This window comes from Phyllobates terribilis, unplaced genomic scaffold (assembly GCF_046119375.1).
Source record: "Phyllobates terribilis strain yellow unplaced genomic scaffold, ASM4611937v1 Scaffold_1__5_contigs__length_1240528914, whole genome shotgun sequence".
NCBI lineage: Eukaryota > Metazoa > Chordata > Amphibia > Anura > Dendrobatidae > Phyllobates > Phyllobates terribilis.
In genome coordinates, this window is record NW_027362761.1 from 478,564,007 (window position 1) to 478,580,648 (window position 16,642).

General features: G+C 40.6%; 1 protein-coding gene across 2 annotated transcripts in view; it reads right to left on the reverse strand.

The window, feature by feature from the left end:
* Positions 1-16,642, reverse strand: part of RASGRF2 (Ras protein specific guanine nucleotide releasing factor 2) — a 395,854-nt gene that overhangs the window by 122,058 nt on the left and 257,154 nt on the right. For both annotated transcript variants that reach the window (XM_073679232.1, XM_073679221.1), the window contains 2 exons: positions 7,523-7,602; positions 176-369 (listed from right to left, as the gene is read on the reverse strand). In XM_073679232.1, coding sequence (XP_073535333.1) covers positions 176-369; positions 7,523-7,602 — 274 coding nt within the window. The remainder of the gene's footprint in view (positions 1-175; positions 370-7,522; positions 7,603-16,642) is intronic.

Sequence of the window (16,642 nt, forward strand, 5' to 3'; positions counted from 1 at the left end):
TCCAACATCAATAACAGCCACATAAAAATATAGAAAATAAAGCATCTGCTTGAAAATGAATTAGAACTGTGAAATCCGAGAGTGCGTGGATATCCGCATGCAATTGTATCAGTATTACAGTCTGGTATGTGCTGTTTTACCATTCATTGAATTAGCCATGTGTCACAGACATTACCTGGAACATGGGGTAGGTCAGGAACGTCTCCAGCATCCTCCCCTCACATGCTGGATTGGCTTCGTATTGCTTGAGGAGTTTGTCGAAGTCGCGGTTTTGCTTGCAGTTTGCCAGCACTTGTAGACTGTACTGATGATTCCGGACAAATTCTTGGTAGATGTTCAGCATAGGCAGCAGAATATCAAACAAATCAGCTGGATGAAAAAGAAGAATGGTCTGAGGAATGGTTTAATCATTTCTAAGAACGGAAAAGCTGCTTACTAAATAAATGGAAGCAACCAAGGCATTACCCCTAAAAAAATAAACTACAATGTGAAATGATTATCTCCAAAGAAAATTATTATACTACTGCAAAAAGAGAAGCAAAACTATACTTTGGCCACTGGGCTATTTATTTATAAATATATATTTACACAAGTCTAGACCCTTAGATCAGGAATAGGACAGACATTTATATTATGAAAAAAATATTCCCCACAAACTGCAATGAACTACTGCACCCAATTTATTATATATTTTATGAGTTGGATTCGGTCCATTTTATACAGACTCAGATTCCACCAAAATGGACACCGACTCCGAGTCCACAGCCCTGGTTGTTATATCAGATAAAATCCCAATAAGATACATTTAAATCTGTGTGTGGAATGTGGAAACGTTCACGGGGTATGAATGCTTTTTCAAGGTATATACAGGTATATGCTATATGGACTTTGGTCTGATTGTTGATATGCAGAAAAATAAAAATCTATATTTCTCTGCCTTGCTAGTTACGATACAAAACCTAAAAAGGTTTATTTTATCTGCGACAGCCTTGCAGTTGGATTCGGTTTGTTTCTTGTATATCTGCAGTGGTATTTAAAATTTGTTATTAAAAAATTCCCAAATTTTTGTCACAACGTGAGGATACTGATAATGAAGAATTGGTGCCATCACTTCTTCCCTGCTCCCGTAACATAGAGTAATGAATACTCATATTTATAAGGAGTAGATGGCTGATGGTTTGGCTGTTATTTATCTATGTCCTTTTGGGTTGAGCATCCTACTACTAATCTAAAAGATAAGTAATACATATCTTAAAGGTAAATAATAAATGCAGAAACCAGACCATGGAATAGGGATCCCCTGTAAGAGACTGATACCATGCTGACTAATACGCTGCAGGCACCATTGTAGAATTCTGAATGACAGACAGCGTTATTGGAGCGACAGCTCTTATTAGGAATGTTGACAATATCACACACAGAAACTGATATTCATTGATACTTTGCTTGTGAGCAGTAGGAGGATTTGCATCCAGCAGGGATTTGTATAACACTGGTGTTTGTAGTAATTGTTAATGGAAATTAACTCCATATTTACAAGCACCTGCTGTCCTGCACGTGCGACCTCAACGCCATATCACTAGATGTAGATGAATGAAAGAAATCAGTACTGGAAAACACTAGCATGTAACGATGCACAGCAACACAGTCCAGTTTTACATGTAATAACGGATATGAGTGCAGCAATCCAGTGAACTGTACAGTAATTAATAACTGAGCGCAGCAATCCAGTGAACTGTACAGTACCGTATATTCCGGCGTATAAGACGACTTTTGAAGACTGAAAAATCTTCTGTCTAGTCTGGGGTCGTCTTATACGCCGGTAATGCTTTTGAACTTTCAGAAATTGACATGCGGGGATACTCTGGGGGTGTTAATAAGCTGCCGTGGCCGTATCCCTGCCATGTCGGAGTTAATATAAGGTGGAGGGAGTTAAAATACGGCGGCGGTAGGTCCAGACAGTCAGCGCTTCTGTGCTGAAACTGACACATCGCTGCGTATTCCCAGCTCCGGACACAGCGCAGGGCTTCTGTGCCGACAGCTTTCACTTGTCACAGAAGCGGTGCGCTGTGTCCGGAGCAGGGAAGTTCGCATCGCTTCTGTGACAATATATGAAAAGCCAGCAATTCAGCAGCGGCATAAGCCGGCACCCGACAATTTAGAATAGAAAGAATAGAGCATCACACATAGACTAGATAGATAGAAACATGTCAGTCACATATATATGAAGTACAGTGACAGTATTGCTTACTGTACTTGTCATTTAGTGTAAAGGATTTATTAAAACAAATAATAGTGTTTTCATGCACCGTCTCTTTAAAAAAGCCGGCCGGCAATTCAGCATCTGTACCCGACAATTTATAACAGACAGAATAGAGCTTCACACATAGATTAGATAGATAGAAACATGTCAGTCACATATATATGAAGTACAGTGACAGTATTGCTTACTGTACTTGTCATTTAGTGTAAAGGATTTATTAAAACAAATAATAGTGTTTTCATGCACCGTCTCTTTAAAAAAGCCGGCCGGCAATTCAGCATCTGTACCCGACAATTTATAACAGACAGAATAGAGCTTCACACATAGATTAGATAGATAGAAACATGTCAGTCACATATATAAGAAGTACAGTGACAGTGCTGGTTACTGTACTTGTCATCTAGTGTTAAAATAACGGATTTATTTAAAAAAAAATTGGCGTGGGGTTCCCCTTAATTTTAGTCTCTAGCGGAGGTTAAGCAGACGGCTGGGGCAGATGTTTGAAGCCTGGGAAGGGGGTAATACCCACGGAGCTTCCCAGGCTACTAATATCAGCCCCCAGCTGAATACCTAGCCTTTACTAGCTATTAAAATGGGGGACCCCCCAAAAAAAATGACGTGGGGTCCCCCCTAATTTAATAGCTAGCAAAGGCTAGGCAGACAGCTGGGGGCTGATATTAATAGCCCAGGAAGGGAGCCATGAATATTGGCCCCCTCCCAGGCTAGAAACACCAGCCGTCAGCCGCCCCAGAAATGGCGCATCCATAGGATGCGCCAATTCTGGCACTTAGCCTCGCTCTTCCACGCTGCCCTGTAGCGGTGGCAGGGGGTAATAGGGCTGGGGTTGATGTCAGCTTATAATGCCAGCTGACATCAAGCCCAGGTTAGTAATGGAGAGGCGTCTATAAGACACCCCCATTACTAACCCCATAGTCAAAGTTAAAAAAAACACAAACACCCAGAATAAAGTCCTTTAATTGAAATAAAGACACAATTTTTTAATGTTCTAAATTAAACCATACTTACCATCACGCCCATTCCAGCTGAAGCCAACGATCTCCTGCAATAAAAGTAAAATAATAAAGCAACCTCATCCTTACCTTTCCATGGTTCCCAGGACAGCTTCAGCTCTGCTACATCGAGATGACAGGCTGGACCGCAGCAGAACGCTGCCATCCAGCCTGTCATCCCGCAGACACTGAGAAGCGCAGGCATGCTTGCGCTCTGCAGTGTCTGGCTGTGACGGCATCCAGATGAGCCGACAATGAACTCAGCTCACCTCCTGGACGTCCGTCACTGACAGCGTGGGAAACTTCTACTGCGCATGCGGGGAGCAGGAGAATTTTCCCACGCTGTCAGTGACGTGCATGAGGTGAGCCGAGTTCATTGGACATGATCTCGGCTCATCTGGATGCCGTCACAGTCAGACACTGAGGAGCACAAGTATGCCTGCGCTTCTCAGTGTCTGCCGCATGGCAAGCTGGATGGCAGCGTTCTGCTGCGGTGCAGCCTGTCATGTGAATGTAGCAGAGCTGGACCGGTCCTGGGAACCATGGAAAGGTAAGGATGAGGTTGCTTTATTATTTTACTTTTATTGCAGGAGATCGTTGGCTTCAGCTGGAATGGGCGTGATGGTAAGTATGGTTTAATTTAGAACAATAAAGAATTGTGTGTTTATTTCAATTAAAGGACTTTATTCTGGGTGTTGTGTTTTTTTTAATTACTTTACTAGAAATTCATGGTGGTCATGTCTAATATTGGCGTGACCCCATGAATTTCGGGCTTAGGGCCAGCTGATAATGCCAAGCTGGCCTTAACCCCTTTATTACCCAGTGAGCCACCGCACCAGGGCCCTGGATGAGTTGGGTACAGCGCCAGAAGATGGCGCTTCTATGAACGCGCCATTTTCTGGGGCGGCTGCGGACTGCAATTTGCAGCGGGGGTGGCCCAGAAAGCTTGGGCCTCCCTGCGCTGCGGATTCCAGCCCCCAGCTGCCTAGTTGTACCTGGCTGGACACAAAAATAGGGCGAAGCCCCACGTCTTTTTTTTTTAAATTATTTCATGAAATAATTAAAAAAAAAAGGGCTTCCCTATATTGTTGTGTCCGGCCAGGTACAAATAGGCAGCTGGTGGTTGGGGGCAGCCCGTTCCTGCCTGCTGTACCTGGCTGGACACAAAAATATGGCGAAGCCCACGTCAACATTTTTGGGAAAAATTAATTACAAAATTAATAATAATTTAGGGACTGCATCTTTATTAACCCCTCAATTGTCATTTAGTGTTAAAATAAAGGATTTTTTAAAAAGAAAATTGGCGTGGGATCCACCATCATTATAGTCTCTAGCGGAGGTTAAGCAGACGGCTGGGGCAGATGTTTGAAGTCTGGGAAGGGGGTAATACCCACGGAGCTTCCCAGGCTACTAATATCAGCCCCCAGCTGAATACCTAGCCTTTACTAGCTATTAGAATGGGGGACCCCCCCAAAAAATGACGTGGGGTCCCCCCTATTTTAATATGTTTATGAGTGACAGTTTTCCTGCTATATACCTGCATGTCATAAGAATTTAAATTAAAAAAGGACCATGTTAAATTCAAATCTGTTTTTTTTTAATTTTTACCGGTGTTTGGTATGCGTTGGAAAAGGGGTAGTCTTATACGGTGAATATATCCTAAACTCTATATTTTAACAGGAAAGTAGGGGGGTCGTCTTATACACCAGGTCGTCTTATACGCCGGAATATACGGTAATTAATAACTGAGCGCAGCAATCCAGTGAACTGTACAGTAATTAATAACTGAGCGCAGCAATCCAGTGAACTGTACAGTAATTAATAACTGAGCGCAGCAATCCAGTGAACTGTACAGTAATTAATAACTGAGCGCAGCAATCCAGTGAACTGTACAGTAATTAATAACTGAGCGCAGCAACCCAGTATAGTCATATGTACAGTAATAGCTGAGCGCAGCAACCCAGTATAGTCATATGTACAGTAATGGCTGGCTGAGCGCAGCAACACCATCCATATGTGCAGTAATGGCTGGCTGAGCGCAGGAACACCATCCATATGTACAGTAATGGCTGGCTGAGCGCAGCAACACCATCCATATGTACAGTAATGGCTGGCTGAGCGCAGCAACACCATCCATATGTACAGTAATGGCTAGCTGAGCGCAGCAATACCATTCATATGTGCAGTAATGGCTAGCTGAGCGCAGCAACACCATCCATATGTACAGTAATGGCCAGCTGAATGCAGCAACACCATGCATATGTACAGCAATGTGCAGCTGAGCGCAGCAGCACAATCCATGTGTACAGCAATGGCTAGCTGACTACAGCAACACCATTCATATGTACAGTAATGCTAGCTGAGCGCAGCAACACAATCCAGTCATATGTACAGTAATGTGCAGCAACACAATCCAGTCATATGTACAGTAATGGCTAGCTGACTGCAGCAACACAATCCAGTCATATGTACAGTAATAGCTAGTTGACTGCAGCAACACAATCCAGTCATATGTACAGTAATGGTTAGCTGAGCGCAGCATCACAAGCCAGTCACATGTACAGTAATGGCTAGCTGAGCGCAGCAATGTAATCCAGTCATATGTACAGTAATGGATAGCAGAGCAAAATATTTATATATAAAAAAAAGCATACTTTGTAACAAAATGCAGTATAATATGCTGAACAACATTTCCTTATATTTGGGCCTCGCCTTACGTTCACATAAGAATATCAGATGCCAAATTAAAGGTTTTCAAGATACTAATATATAGGGGTAGGATAAACTCCCATGGGAGCAATAAAGGCAGCTTTATTGGCTCCTAATTGTTCCTGGGCCAGATAAAGTAAGACATAGCTGATTAGAACAATAACAGACTTTCTATATAACACCAGCTAGTTATTTGGTATTTTTTTTCCCCATTTCAGAAGAGAATCTATATACTTTCCAGTTCTAAGCTTTCTCAACTTTTAAATATGAAGTGGGGAAAAAAGTTTTGCCTTGGGAAAACTGGAGCAACAAAGCTCTCATTATAAAATGAATAGAGTCTTGGTGAAATGAAGTGCATCACTTCAGAAAGCATCAGACTGATACTTGACAAATTAATTTCCTCAAACACTTCATCTTGAGTAAAAGATTGGCCATTAGAAAATGAATTAATGATATATAATTCAGTGATAAAAAAGGAATTCTCAGCCAACACAAGACATACGGTACTTCAAAATGAAGCAAGAATCTTAAAAGGAGTCTAGCAGCCCAAATGTACAGTAACAATTAAGCACATAGTCTTGTAGGGGATATAGACCTATAAATTTCACCTTTAGTATTCTAAACCAAAATTTATTAAGATATGCTTATCAGGGCTCTTTGTGCACTCATGGGGTGGCCAAGCAGCTCAGTGGACCTATATACGCCCAATGGTGACTGGCAGTGCTGGCTTGCAGGAGCCTTCTCTGCAGATAGTACACGATCAGGCAAGCCAGTGCTGTCAACCACCAGTGAGGATGGCGGGGGCATGAAAAACCAGTGGGCAGAACAGTGTTTTGAGTCTGGGGGTCATGCCGAAGGTGCACCTTAGCATTTTTTATTAAACTCCAGCTTCTGCAGTACAGACGCGGCGATTAGAAGACTAAGGCTGGTTTCACACATCTGAACTACGGACTGTAGTCCTATAGAAGACCCAGACGTATATATTATTAATGAGCAATTAACTCAGGTTGGGAGACCCGGCAGTCTGACGACGTTTTTCAATACAAGAACAGTCAGCGTTTCATGGGTGTGTGAGACCAACCGAAAAATGTGACTATTACGGTGTTATATCCCCTAGAAAGCTATGTACTTAGTACATACTGTCAGTTTGAGCTGACACCACCTTTAAGAGACCATACAAAAATCCCAGCAATATAGGCTGTAGGGACAGCATGGGCAGCACGGTGGCTCAGTGGTTAGCACTGTTGCTTTGCAGCACTGGGGTCCTGGCTTCAAATCCCACCAAGGACAACATATGCAAGGAGTTCGTATGTTCTCCCCGTGTTTGCGTGGGTTCCCTCCGGGTTCTCCAGTTTCCTCGCACAATTCAAAGACATACTGATAGGGAATCTAGATTGTGAGCCCCAATGGGGACGGTGATGATAATGTCTGTAAAAGCGCAGCAGAATCTGATGATGCTAAACAAAACAAATAAAATAGCCATTCAACTTGGCAGTTCTCACTCTTGTTGTTCACAACACTACAAATCAGATTCACATACCTAAAATTAAAGTAGGCCAATTAGTAATTCTCGCCTTGAGTCCTTGGTGAAAGATTTCATGGAGAAACATGATTGTTTCACTGCAGGAGATAAAGAAAGAAAATATGACAATTTCTCCACACATCCCAGCCATTATATTGAATGCTACCAGTAAACAGCAAGTCTCAGCTTTACATTAATTTTCGGTTCATCATTATTGAATGGATAAATAGTGCGGGAATGAGGACTTAAAATAAATGAGCGATAAAACAAGTAAATAATTCATCAATGAAAAATGAAGAACTGAAGGTGAAATTACAGGTCATCAGCGAGAAAGGTCAGGATTAATCAGCCTCCACACATTAAATAAGGCACAGCTGGTGACTTTTATTGTACGATTGTGAGATTAACGATAATTCCTGCAGAGAGAGGACAAACCCGGTAATATATAGGAGTGTATTACATACAAAGAATATGTCTAAATATGAAAATTAAAGAAGTGGTCCGAAACTAACATTTATTTTGATCCTAAATGTCGGTCTATTTTATGTCATAATCTAATTTTTTTTTTTTTAATATACTTTAATTAAAAAATTCTTTAAATCGGTCTTTCAATATGCTATCTAACCGCTTTAAAAAAATGTTTTAACCTACTTCCAGTTTGATGATGCTTCGATTGAGAATCCCCAGTGCATGCTGGGATACTCAAATGAGCAGTTACTGCTGTAGTCTCTGCCCCTGAAATGAAGCTACAGTGATGTCTGTTTCAGTGGCTGGACTAATCCCTGCATGCGTCTGTTGTCAATTCTGATGGATGCTCAGTAAGATCTCATCAGTGTGCAATATTCTTCTCAGTGCACAGTGACAGTGCACCAACTCAGGGTCTCAAATGCGAAATGACAAGCCAGCAAGAGAGAGCACTTTCCAGCTAGCAGGAAAAACAGAGATCAGCTCTGAACCCGCAAGTGACATCACTTGCAGGGGGTAGGGCTAGTCTCTGCTTCTCATTCACGCCAGGTTTTCCCCTTACAACGCGTACTGACAGTGTGCTCTCTTGCTGGCTTGTCATTTCTCATTAGAGACTGAGAGTTAGCGCACTGTCACTGTGCACTGAGAAGAATATTGCAAAGTGACAAGATCCAACTGAGCATACAACAAAACTGACGGACGCAGTGAAGTGACTGCAGTCCCTGCCTCTGATGACTTGTTTGAGTATCCCAGCATGCCTCTCAAACCGTGAAACAGGAAGTAGGTAAAACAAAAAAATAAGCAGTTAGAGTAGTGAGGGAACAATAGGAATTTTTTGATTAAATTATATTATAAAAGATTAGATTATGACATTAAATAAACAGACATTTAGGATTAAAAAAAAATTAGTTTCAGACCACCCCTTACAGCATTAAACCAATGTTAAAGGGGTGGTCTGCTTTATCTTTATTTTACCAATTGTACTAAGGATATGATTAAATATGTCACTAATATACAAATATTACAGATTCTTCTTTTGTATTTGTTAGTACAACCTTCCTTAGAGACTGCATAGCACTCTTATTTTCAAAATGGCAGCTGATGGACAAGCAAGTGATCATCCCTGTCCATCAGCTTCCTCCAATTGGAAAACCCTGTGAATGGAAAATGTGTTTTGTTCTTTTTCTTCAATTGGATGACAGGTCTGGCCACACCGATGCGGCTCCATCAGCTGCCATTTTGGGAAGAGCTGTGCAGTCTGTGAGGAAGGTGGCACTAACAAGAGCAAGGACTAGCAATACTTCTATATTAGCAAGTGTCACAAAATCATGTCCCTAACACCTTTGTTTACATATCAAGTGGACAATCCTTTTAAGGCTATGTGCCCATGTAGCAGATTTGATGCAGAGCATTTTTGCCGCTCTCTGGCAGAAAAAAACACATGCAGATTTACATGCATTTTTTCTGCCAGAGAGAAGCGTTTTTACATGCGTTTTTTCAAGCGATTTTGAGCATAACTTGGAAAAGTGCTTGACCAGTTGGTCACACAATATAAATCCATGCAACCGGCATGGATTTATAATGTGTGACCAACTTAGATGCTTTAAATGCAGCATCTATTAGTAAAAAGAAATAGGAACTGAAAAGTTAAAAATAAAAAAACTTGTATACTCACCTCTCCAGTCTCCTCCCGGCGGCGATCCTCTCCTCTGCGTCCCGCGGTGTACTTGCAGGACCTGCAGTGACGTCATTTGGTCAGCTGGTGGTCACGCGACCGCTGACGTCAGTGGTCAGGTGATGGTCGCGTGACCATCAGCTGACTAAATGACGTCACCGCAGGTCCTGCAAAGTACACCGCGGGACGCAGAGGAGAGAGGACGTGGCTGGGAGAAGACAGGAGAGGTGAGTATACAGGTTGTTTTTTTTTTTTTTTAATTCATTTCTTTTTTTCACCGCGTGGTAGCCGGGATGAAGAGGAGTTGTAGTCTTCTCTTCATCCCGGGTACCACACGCATCGAGATTACGCCGCAAATTTGCGGCCATTGAATTTACTTGAAACGCAGCAAATCCACATATACCTGCGGGTTTGCTGCGTTTCAATGTTCCTTAATGGCCGCGAATTTGCAGCGTAATCGCAGTAGAAATGGTCATGCTGAGTTTTGCAACGCAATGCGAATTCGGCGCGCTAATTAGCGCATCATGTGCACAGCACATCTGAATTCACATTGCTTTGCATGGCAGACTGTTTTACAAGCATTTTCGCGGCCGTAAAAACGCTACAAAAACGCTACGTGGACACATGGACTAAAGCTAATTGTCACCTGGTTCATACTGCCAACACCGCTGGCAGCATCAGATCCTGGCTGCACAATCACAGCCAGGTATATTTTTCTCTGAAACGTTGGCGAAAATATACTTTAAATATCTGGTTGGGGACCATAGCTGGAGAGGAGAGTAGTCTGGCTCTGCACCTGGCCGGCTTCTCCCAGCACCGGTCTAGGTGACTGGCAGTTTTTTTTGCCATGGTGAGACCTGTCAATCACCTTTAGCAGCGCTGGGAAGAGCCGGACAGTGACTGAATGGGGCGGGAACCGACAATGACTGAAAAGCTCCAGAAAATATAAAAATACGTCCAAAGACCAGTGAAAAATAGAGTCGGGCTCCACGATTGCAGTCAGGTATGATTCATATTGTCCACAGTTTGTGCAGCATGAATCAGGTGTTAAGTTCCCTTTAAGAAATTCTGCGTGTGAGAATAATAAAAATAGTGTGATAGCATACAATAAAACCAACTATTCCACCATTGGTTTTCATTTCTGTTTTATATTAAAAACAAGCACCAGGATTGTTAGTGGAGACACTTGGGATTAATGGAGGCATCTCGGGGCTCGGTGCTTCCAGACATTTGCTCTTTGATTGTAATGTTCTTCTCTGTGTTTATCACTTTAGCAGCATTGGCTGTAACACATCAGGGAGGTAATCAATACTGGTCATGAGGTTACTGCAAATGTCTCATCAACGCCAGAAAGAAAATTCTACAACAAATCCAGACAGTAGGCAGAAGAGTCAGAACATCTGATGAGAAAATCGATGAAATGGAACTCGCTGACACTATTATAGAACTAAACATTGAGCTATGGGACAGATATCTTCTAGGGAACAGGAACGGGACCTTTTTTTTGTCTTTTTTTCTACCTAGCATAAGCACAAGCGAACAAAGATTTGATATTTAGATAGTGGCTGATCTAGGTAAAGCCGCCTATACAAAGGTTTTGACATCTAAGCAATTGAAACATTTGCATGTCCTCAGACCGGTCTGATGGAGCGGTAGGAAGCACCTTCACCTTTATATAAGAAATTTAATTTAGCAGTTCTCAGCATTTTAATATCAGTGTATTAGCACTACATTTACTACATGCTCCCACATTGCAATAGATCAAAACATCGCACTGTGTACAGCCAATCTAAGACTCTAATGAAAACCTATTTGTGATTTAAAGGGAAGCGATTTTCAGAAAAAAATTATCTATTGATTAAATCAGGTTTTTGAGTTAAAAGTATTTAAATAGATTTTTAGCAAGGTTTGTTTTTTCCCTAATCTGTTTTAAAAATAAAAATATAGAAATCTTGCAATTGTCACATTGACCACTGGGACTTTACTATTGTGTCAGGAAACAACACATGTACACAGTCACAAACCCCAATGTATTGAAGTGTCTAATGAGTGTGTGCAAAGGTCATTGTGAAGGAAGGGGGAGCAGGGTAAGATGTGACATCACCTATTGTGATGAGTGGATTCTGTGTTGTCAGCTGTGCATAGAGGTGTTACCAGTCATTGTTATCCTGTCTCAGATAAGGAAACTCCTGTAAACTTCCTGAAAGAACAGGAAGTCTAAAAAAAAAAAAAAAAAAAAAGCCCCAGTGGCAAGTGTGAAAATTGCAAGATTTTCAATTTAATTTTTTTTCATTTTTAAATAAAGAACATAATATTTAAAATAAACATTTTTTTTTAGAAAATACAAGTAACACAAAAATGAAATTTAAACAATAGGTCATTTTCTCACCAGAGCTTCCCTTTAAGAGTTAGAAAACCCATTAATTTAGTGCAATTTCTAATTAGTCCTGACTAAATATTTTATGCAGTGTTAACTTTGTAGGAAACTCTGTGGTGCTTTAAAACCCTAAAAAAAGAGAAAGATTTTACTATCATTTAACGGCTTCTTTAAAGGGAATCTATCAGTAGGATCAAGCCACCTAAGCTGTCAATATGAGCATGTAGGTCATAAAAAATTTAATAAAACGATACTTTGGTGTCTGCAATCCGATGTCTTACTCCAGAGAAATCCATGCTGTTCTTAATATGTAAATGAGCTGTTAAGATCTCTGGGCCAGACATAGATCTCCCTGAGAATCTGCCTCCAGAGCTCGTTGTAAAGGAAGGGAAGTGACCAGTGTGGGACAGGTAGATCAGGAGAGCAGACTGTCAGTCATTACATGGGATTACAGGGATAGCAGTGTCTGGCCCATAGATGTGATTAGCTCAATTACATATTAAGAAAAATATGGATTTGCCTGGAACAAGATATCGCATCGCACATATCCAGGTGTCATTTTATTCAAAATTCTAATACAAGGTTTTTAAGTGTTGGATAGTGCCATTTAAAAGGGAATCTGGCAGCAAGATTTCACCTCCTCCAAACTATTAATATGCATCTGTAGCTCTTTCAAAGAGAAATCCAGCAACATCTTTAAATGGCCTGTCCATTCCTCCGTTACTGAGAAATCAGCATTTAATGGATATGTAAATGAGCCTGAAGTAGGCTTTGATGTGGAAGCATTCCCAAGCCTCTGTCACTCCGGCTCTATTCCCCAGCCAGCACCACATCCTCCTGGCTTGACTATAGGATTCTTTGCTTGAATAACACAGCGAAGAAGCTGTCAGTCAAGCAGGCGGCGCTGGGCAGAGAATAGAGCTGGAGTGACAGAGGCTTCGGATCTACAGCTTCATTTGCACATCAATTGAAATGCAGATTTCTTAGGAATGGAGGAATGCATTGACAATTTAAAGGTATTGCCAGACTTTACTTTGAAACAGCTAAATGTACATATAAATAGTTTGGGGGATGAAATCCTGCCAACAGATTACGTTTAAGCCTGTGGTGCTGCTGTTCAATCAATGGTAGGATGATTTCCATGGCGTGATGTCCAGTCCTCCAGATTCATGCCAATGGCTCACACTCATTTATAATAAAATACCAGAACGAAGGTATTTGGTGAGAGTCAAACCAAATTTATTAAAAGATGCAAAGAACTTAATTTAGTGCATAATGAAATCTTGAGGAAAATTAAAATCATTCTATTGTTGCTCTGAGCCGTTGTAGATTTCTCATCACCCCATATAATAAACATGGCGTCATCTACATCTCCAGGGAAAACATCCTCTTTACTTTTAAATTTGGTGAGTTAGGAGATCTGTAGTACGTTCAGATGCGTATTTGCCGAGCTGCTAAGGCAGAAGTTCCATAGTAAAGTTTTATTTGGACAGATTTGAAAGGGAGGTTTCAAGATCAAAGGAGCCTTAAGTTCATTTGCCAAAGGAATTAAAAAAGTGGTTAAAAAGAAAATCTGGACTTACAACAATGCAACGGACAAAAAAAAACTCAGTTGCAATGATTAAGACCAAATGCAGAATTTTCCTGGTTTCATAATCATCTAAAATAATGCCTGGATCTTGCCATGTGCAATGAATACATAGTATTCTTGAACCATCAATAAAAGTATTACTTCTGGATATAACGGGCGATCCTGGGAGTGTGTTATTTGGTCAATCTTTAGACAAAACTATGAAACTAGGTCTAGCTGGAGCTTATTCTGAAATCTTCATTTTTTTTTATTTCTGGGATTAGTTGGCGATACCTTTTTGCAGCCCTGCTCTCTGTATAGCCATATAATCACATGGGTCTACAAATGGAAATACTTCGCTACTTACTCTTGAATCTCTTAAGTAACGTCCTGAGTATTATTGATTTACATAGAGGAGGAAGGAAGATTATGTTCAACCTAATTCTCCTATTGTTGACTCAGCATAAACACAGGCTATATTCATGAAATGCTTACCCCACTGGACATTACCACCACAAGGGAAAAGTCACATATATATCTGGTTCTAGAAGATATAGCTAAACTGTAACGAATATGTACATATCATGTTTTTAAAGGTGCTCAACGCTATGACCAGAAATATTAGAGATAATAGTGAAATTGATAATTATGGGAGGTTTTAAAGTCAGTTTTGATTGTGACTTTGTTGCGCTTATTTGCGCAAATTTATCTAAGTGTGACAATGTTTGATATATATGACACATCTTCAGTTATTACACTTTTGTATTGAGCTAATCTGTATTTAGGCCATTCCCCTTACTGGAGTAAATAAAGTCACATCTGGCATAACCCTTACTTACTCGCCCACAATCCCACCCTATTTTTAAAAATGGAAAAAAAGTGTTGTAAAATAGCAAAAAGTCACTTTCTTTTCCTTTGCAAAAAGACGTGCAACAAAATGTTAAACATTTTGACGCTAAAAAAAATTGGAGCAAAATCCTTCATAAATTCCTCCCAGTGACTACAAAGATAGATAGATATACTGTAGATAGATAGAGAATTGTTTATATTCAGAATTGCTTTCAATGCATTTTTATTTACTTATATGAATGTATTTTTGGAAAAATATAATTTTTGCAATATGGCTTCACTACAAAATGTGGACGATTGCTTCAGCCACTATGCAGGACAGTACATAGGAGATTCAAATGTGCGACCATTTAGGAAAAAGGGAGTCCCATTTGCCAATCCATTACAGCGCCTTATGTAAGAGCAGTGATCATTTAATTCTCCATTAAATTGCCTAGCTTTAGCCAATGTGACTGACTAGCTGAGGAAGGCAGTGAGAAAAGGCACGAGAACCTGAGAGCATTCAGTATATTTTGTCTGGTCTGAGATCCAACTGAATATAAGGGTCGAGCCTGTGTTTTAAATTTTTTTTTTTGGGCCGCATGAATTTTGAGGTCTTGTCTGACTGACAAATGAGCAAAGAAAGTGAACATACCAATGTTTAACCATTTCTTACACTATATGGACATAAGTACTGGGACACATACCCTAATCAATTAATGCAGGCTTTTCACTCCGTCCCATAGACACCGGTATATAAAATCCATGAGAATATAGGGAGAACCTAGCCGTGTTTTGGGTAAAAAAAAATGTGCAAAAACATTGCAATTTTTTATTTATTTTTTTTTTACATAAAAACAGGCCATTTCCGGTACTGGAAAAAAATAAGAGCTTTTTTTCCTAAGCATTCCGGACTAAGCCATAGTCCTTACTCATCCGCTTATATTTTTCAAATTTTACAATATCAGAAATTACAATAAAGTTTTTGCACATTTTTTTTCAAAAAAATGTCTGGATTCTCCCTATATTCTGCTTCGACTACTGCCATCGAGCAGGAGTAAATTATAATCCAGGCAGAGGATCACTGGCAACTTCAATTTGGGTGAGCTGGATCGTACTTTTCCATGTGTATAAAATCCGGCCCCTCGCCATGCTGTCTGCCTTTTGTAACATTTGTGAAAGAATGGGTCATTCTAAAGATCTCACCGATACCAGAACGGTCCCTGTAATAGGACGTCACTGGTGTAACATGTCCGTTCATGAAGTTTCTTCCCTCCTAAATATTCCATCGCCTGTGAGTAGTAATACTGAGAAGTGGAACGAACCACAGAAACTCAGCCACGAGGCGGCAGACCACGTCACCAAGTCTATAGTGCATTAAAGACGCCAATCCTCTACTGACTCAACTGCAGTGGCCAAACTTTCTCTGGCATTAACATGAGCACAAGACCAGCGCGCTGGGTGCTTCATAGCGTTGGTGTACAGCAAGCCACCACGGGACTCTGGAGCAGTGGGAACGAGATCTGTGGAGTGATGGATCACGCTTCTCTACCTGCCTGTCTGATAGACAAGTCTGGGATGACAAGTTACCTGTCTGATTGCATTGTGCCAGCTGTAAAGTTTGGTAGAGGGGGGATAATGCCATGGGGTTCATTATCAGGGGTCGACTTAGGCCCCTTAGCTCCAGTAAAGGGAAATCTTAAAGCTTCATCATATCAAGGCATTTTGGATAACATAATGGAGTTAACAAAATGAAAGACACTTAGAATTATAGATGTTATCAGTGTTATTTGGTATCATTAAGAGGTGGGTTGGGGTGAGAAGCATTTTTGATGTTCACCTAGTTGGTGAATTTCCAGAGAAACTGCTCTGGTGCCAGCTATTAGAAATATGTCCTAGCTAATGTCTCTGATTTTTATTACTGGACTTTACTGAATTAAATTATGAGCTTTTATTACGGTCCCGCAGGCTGGTTAAGTTAATATGTATTGAAGACAACTATGTGAAATACAAACAATTATTTGGTAATGAAATTTAGTTGTCATTTTATAATGGGGAAAGATTTACTGACTGCCACTTCAGGACATCAGTTTTCATAGGATTGGACATGGGTACTCTAGAAATCACACGAGAAATTAGTACATGGGTTACAGAAGGCGAGTGAGTATATCTGTACCGTAAAATTATAGGCAACACATACGTCATTACAGGATGTCGTTATCA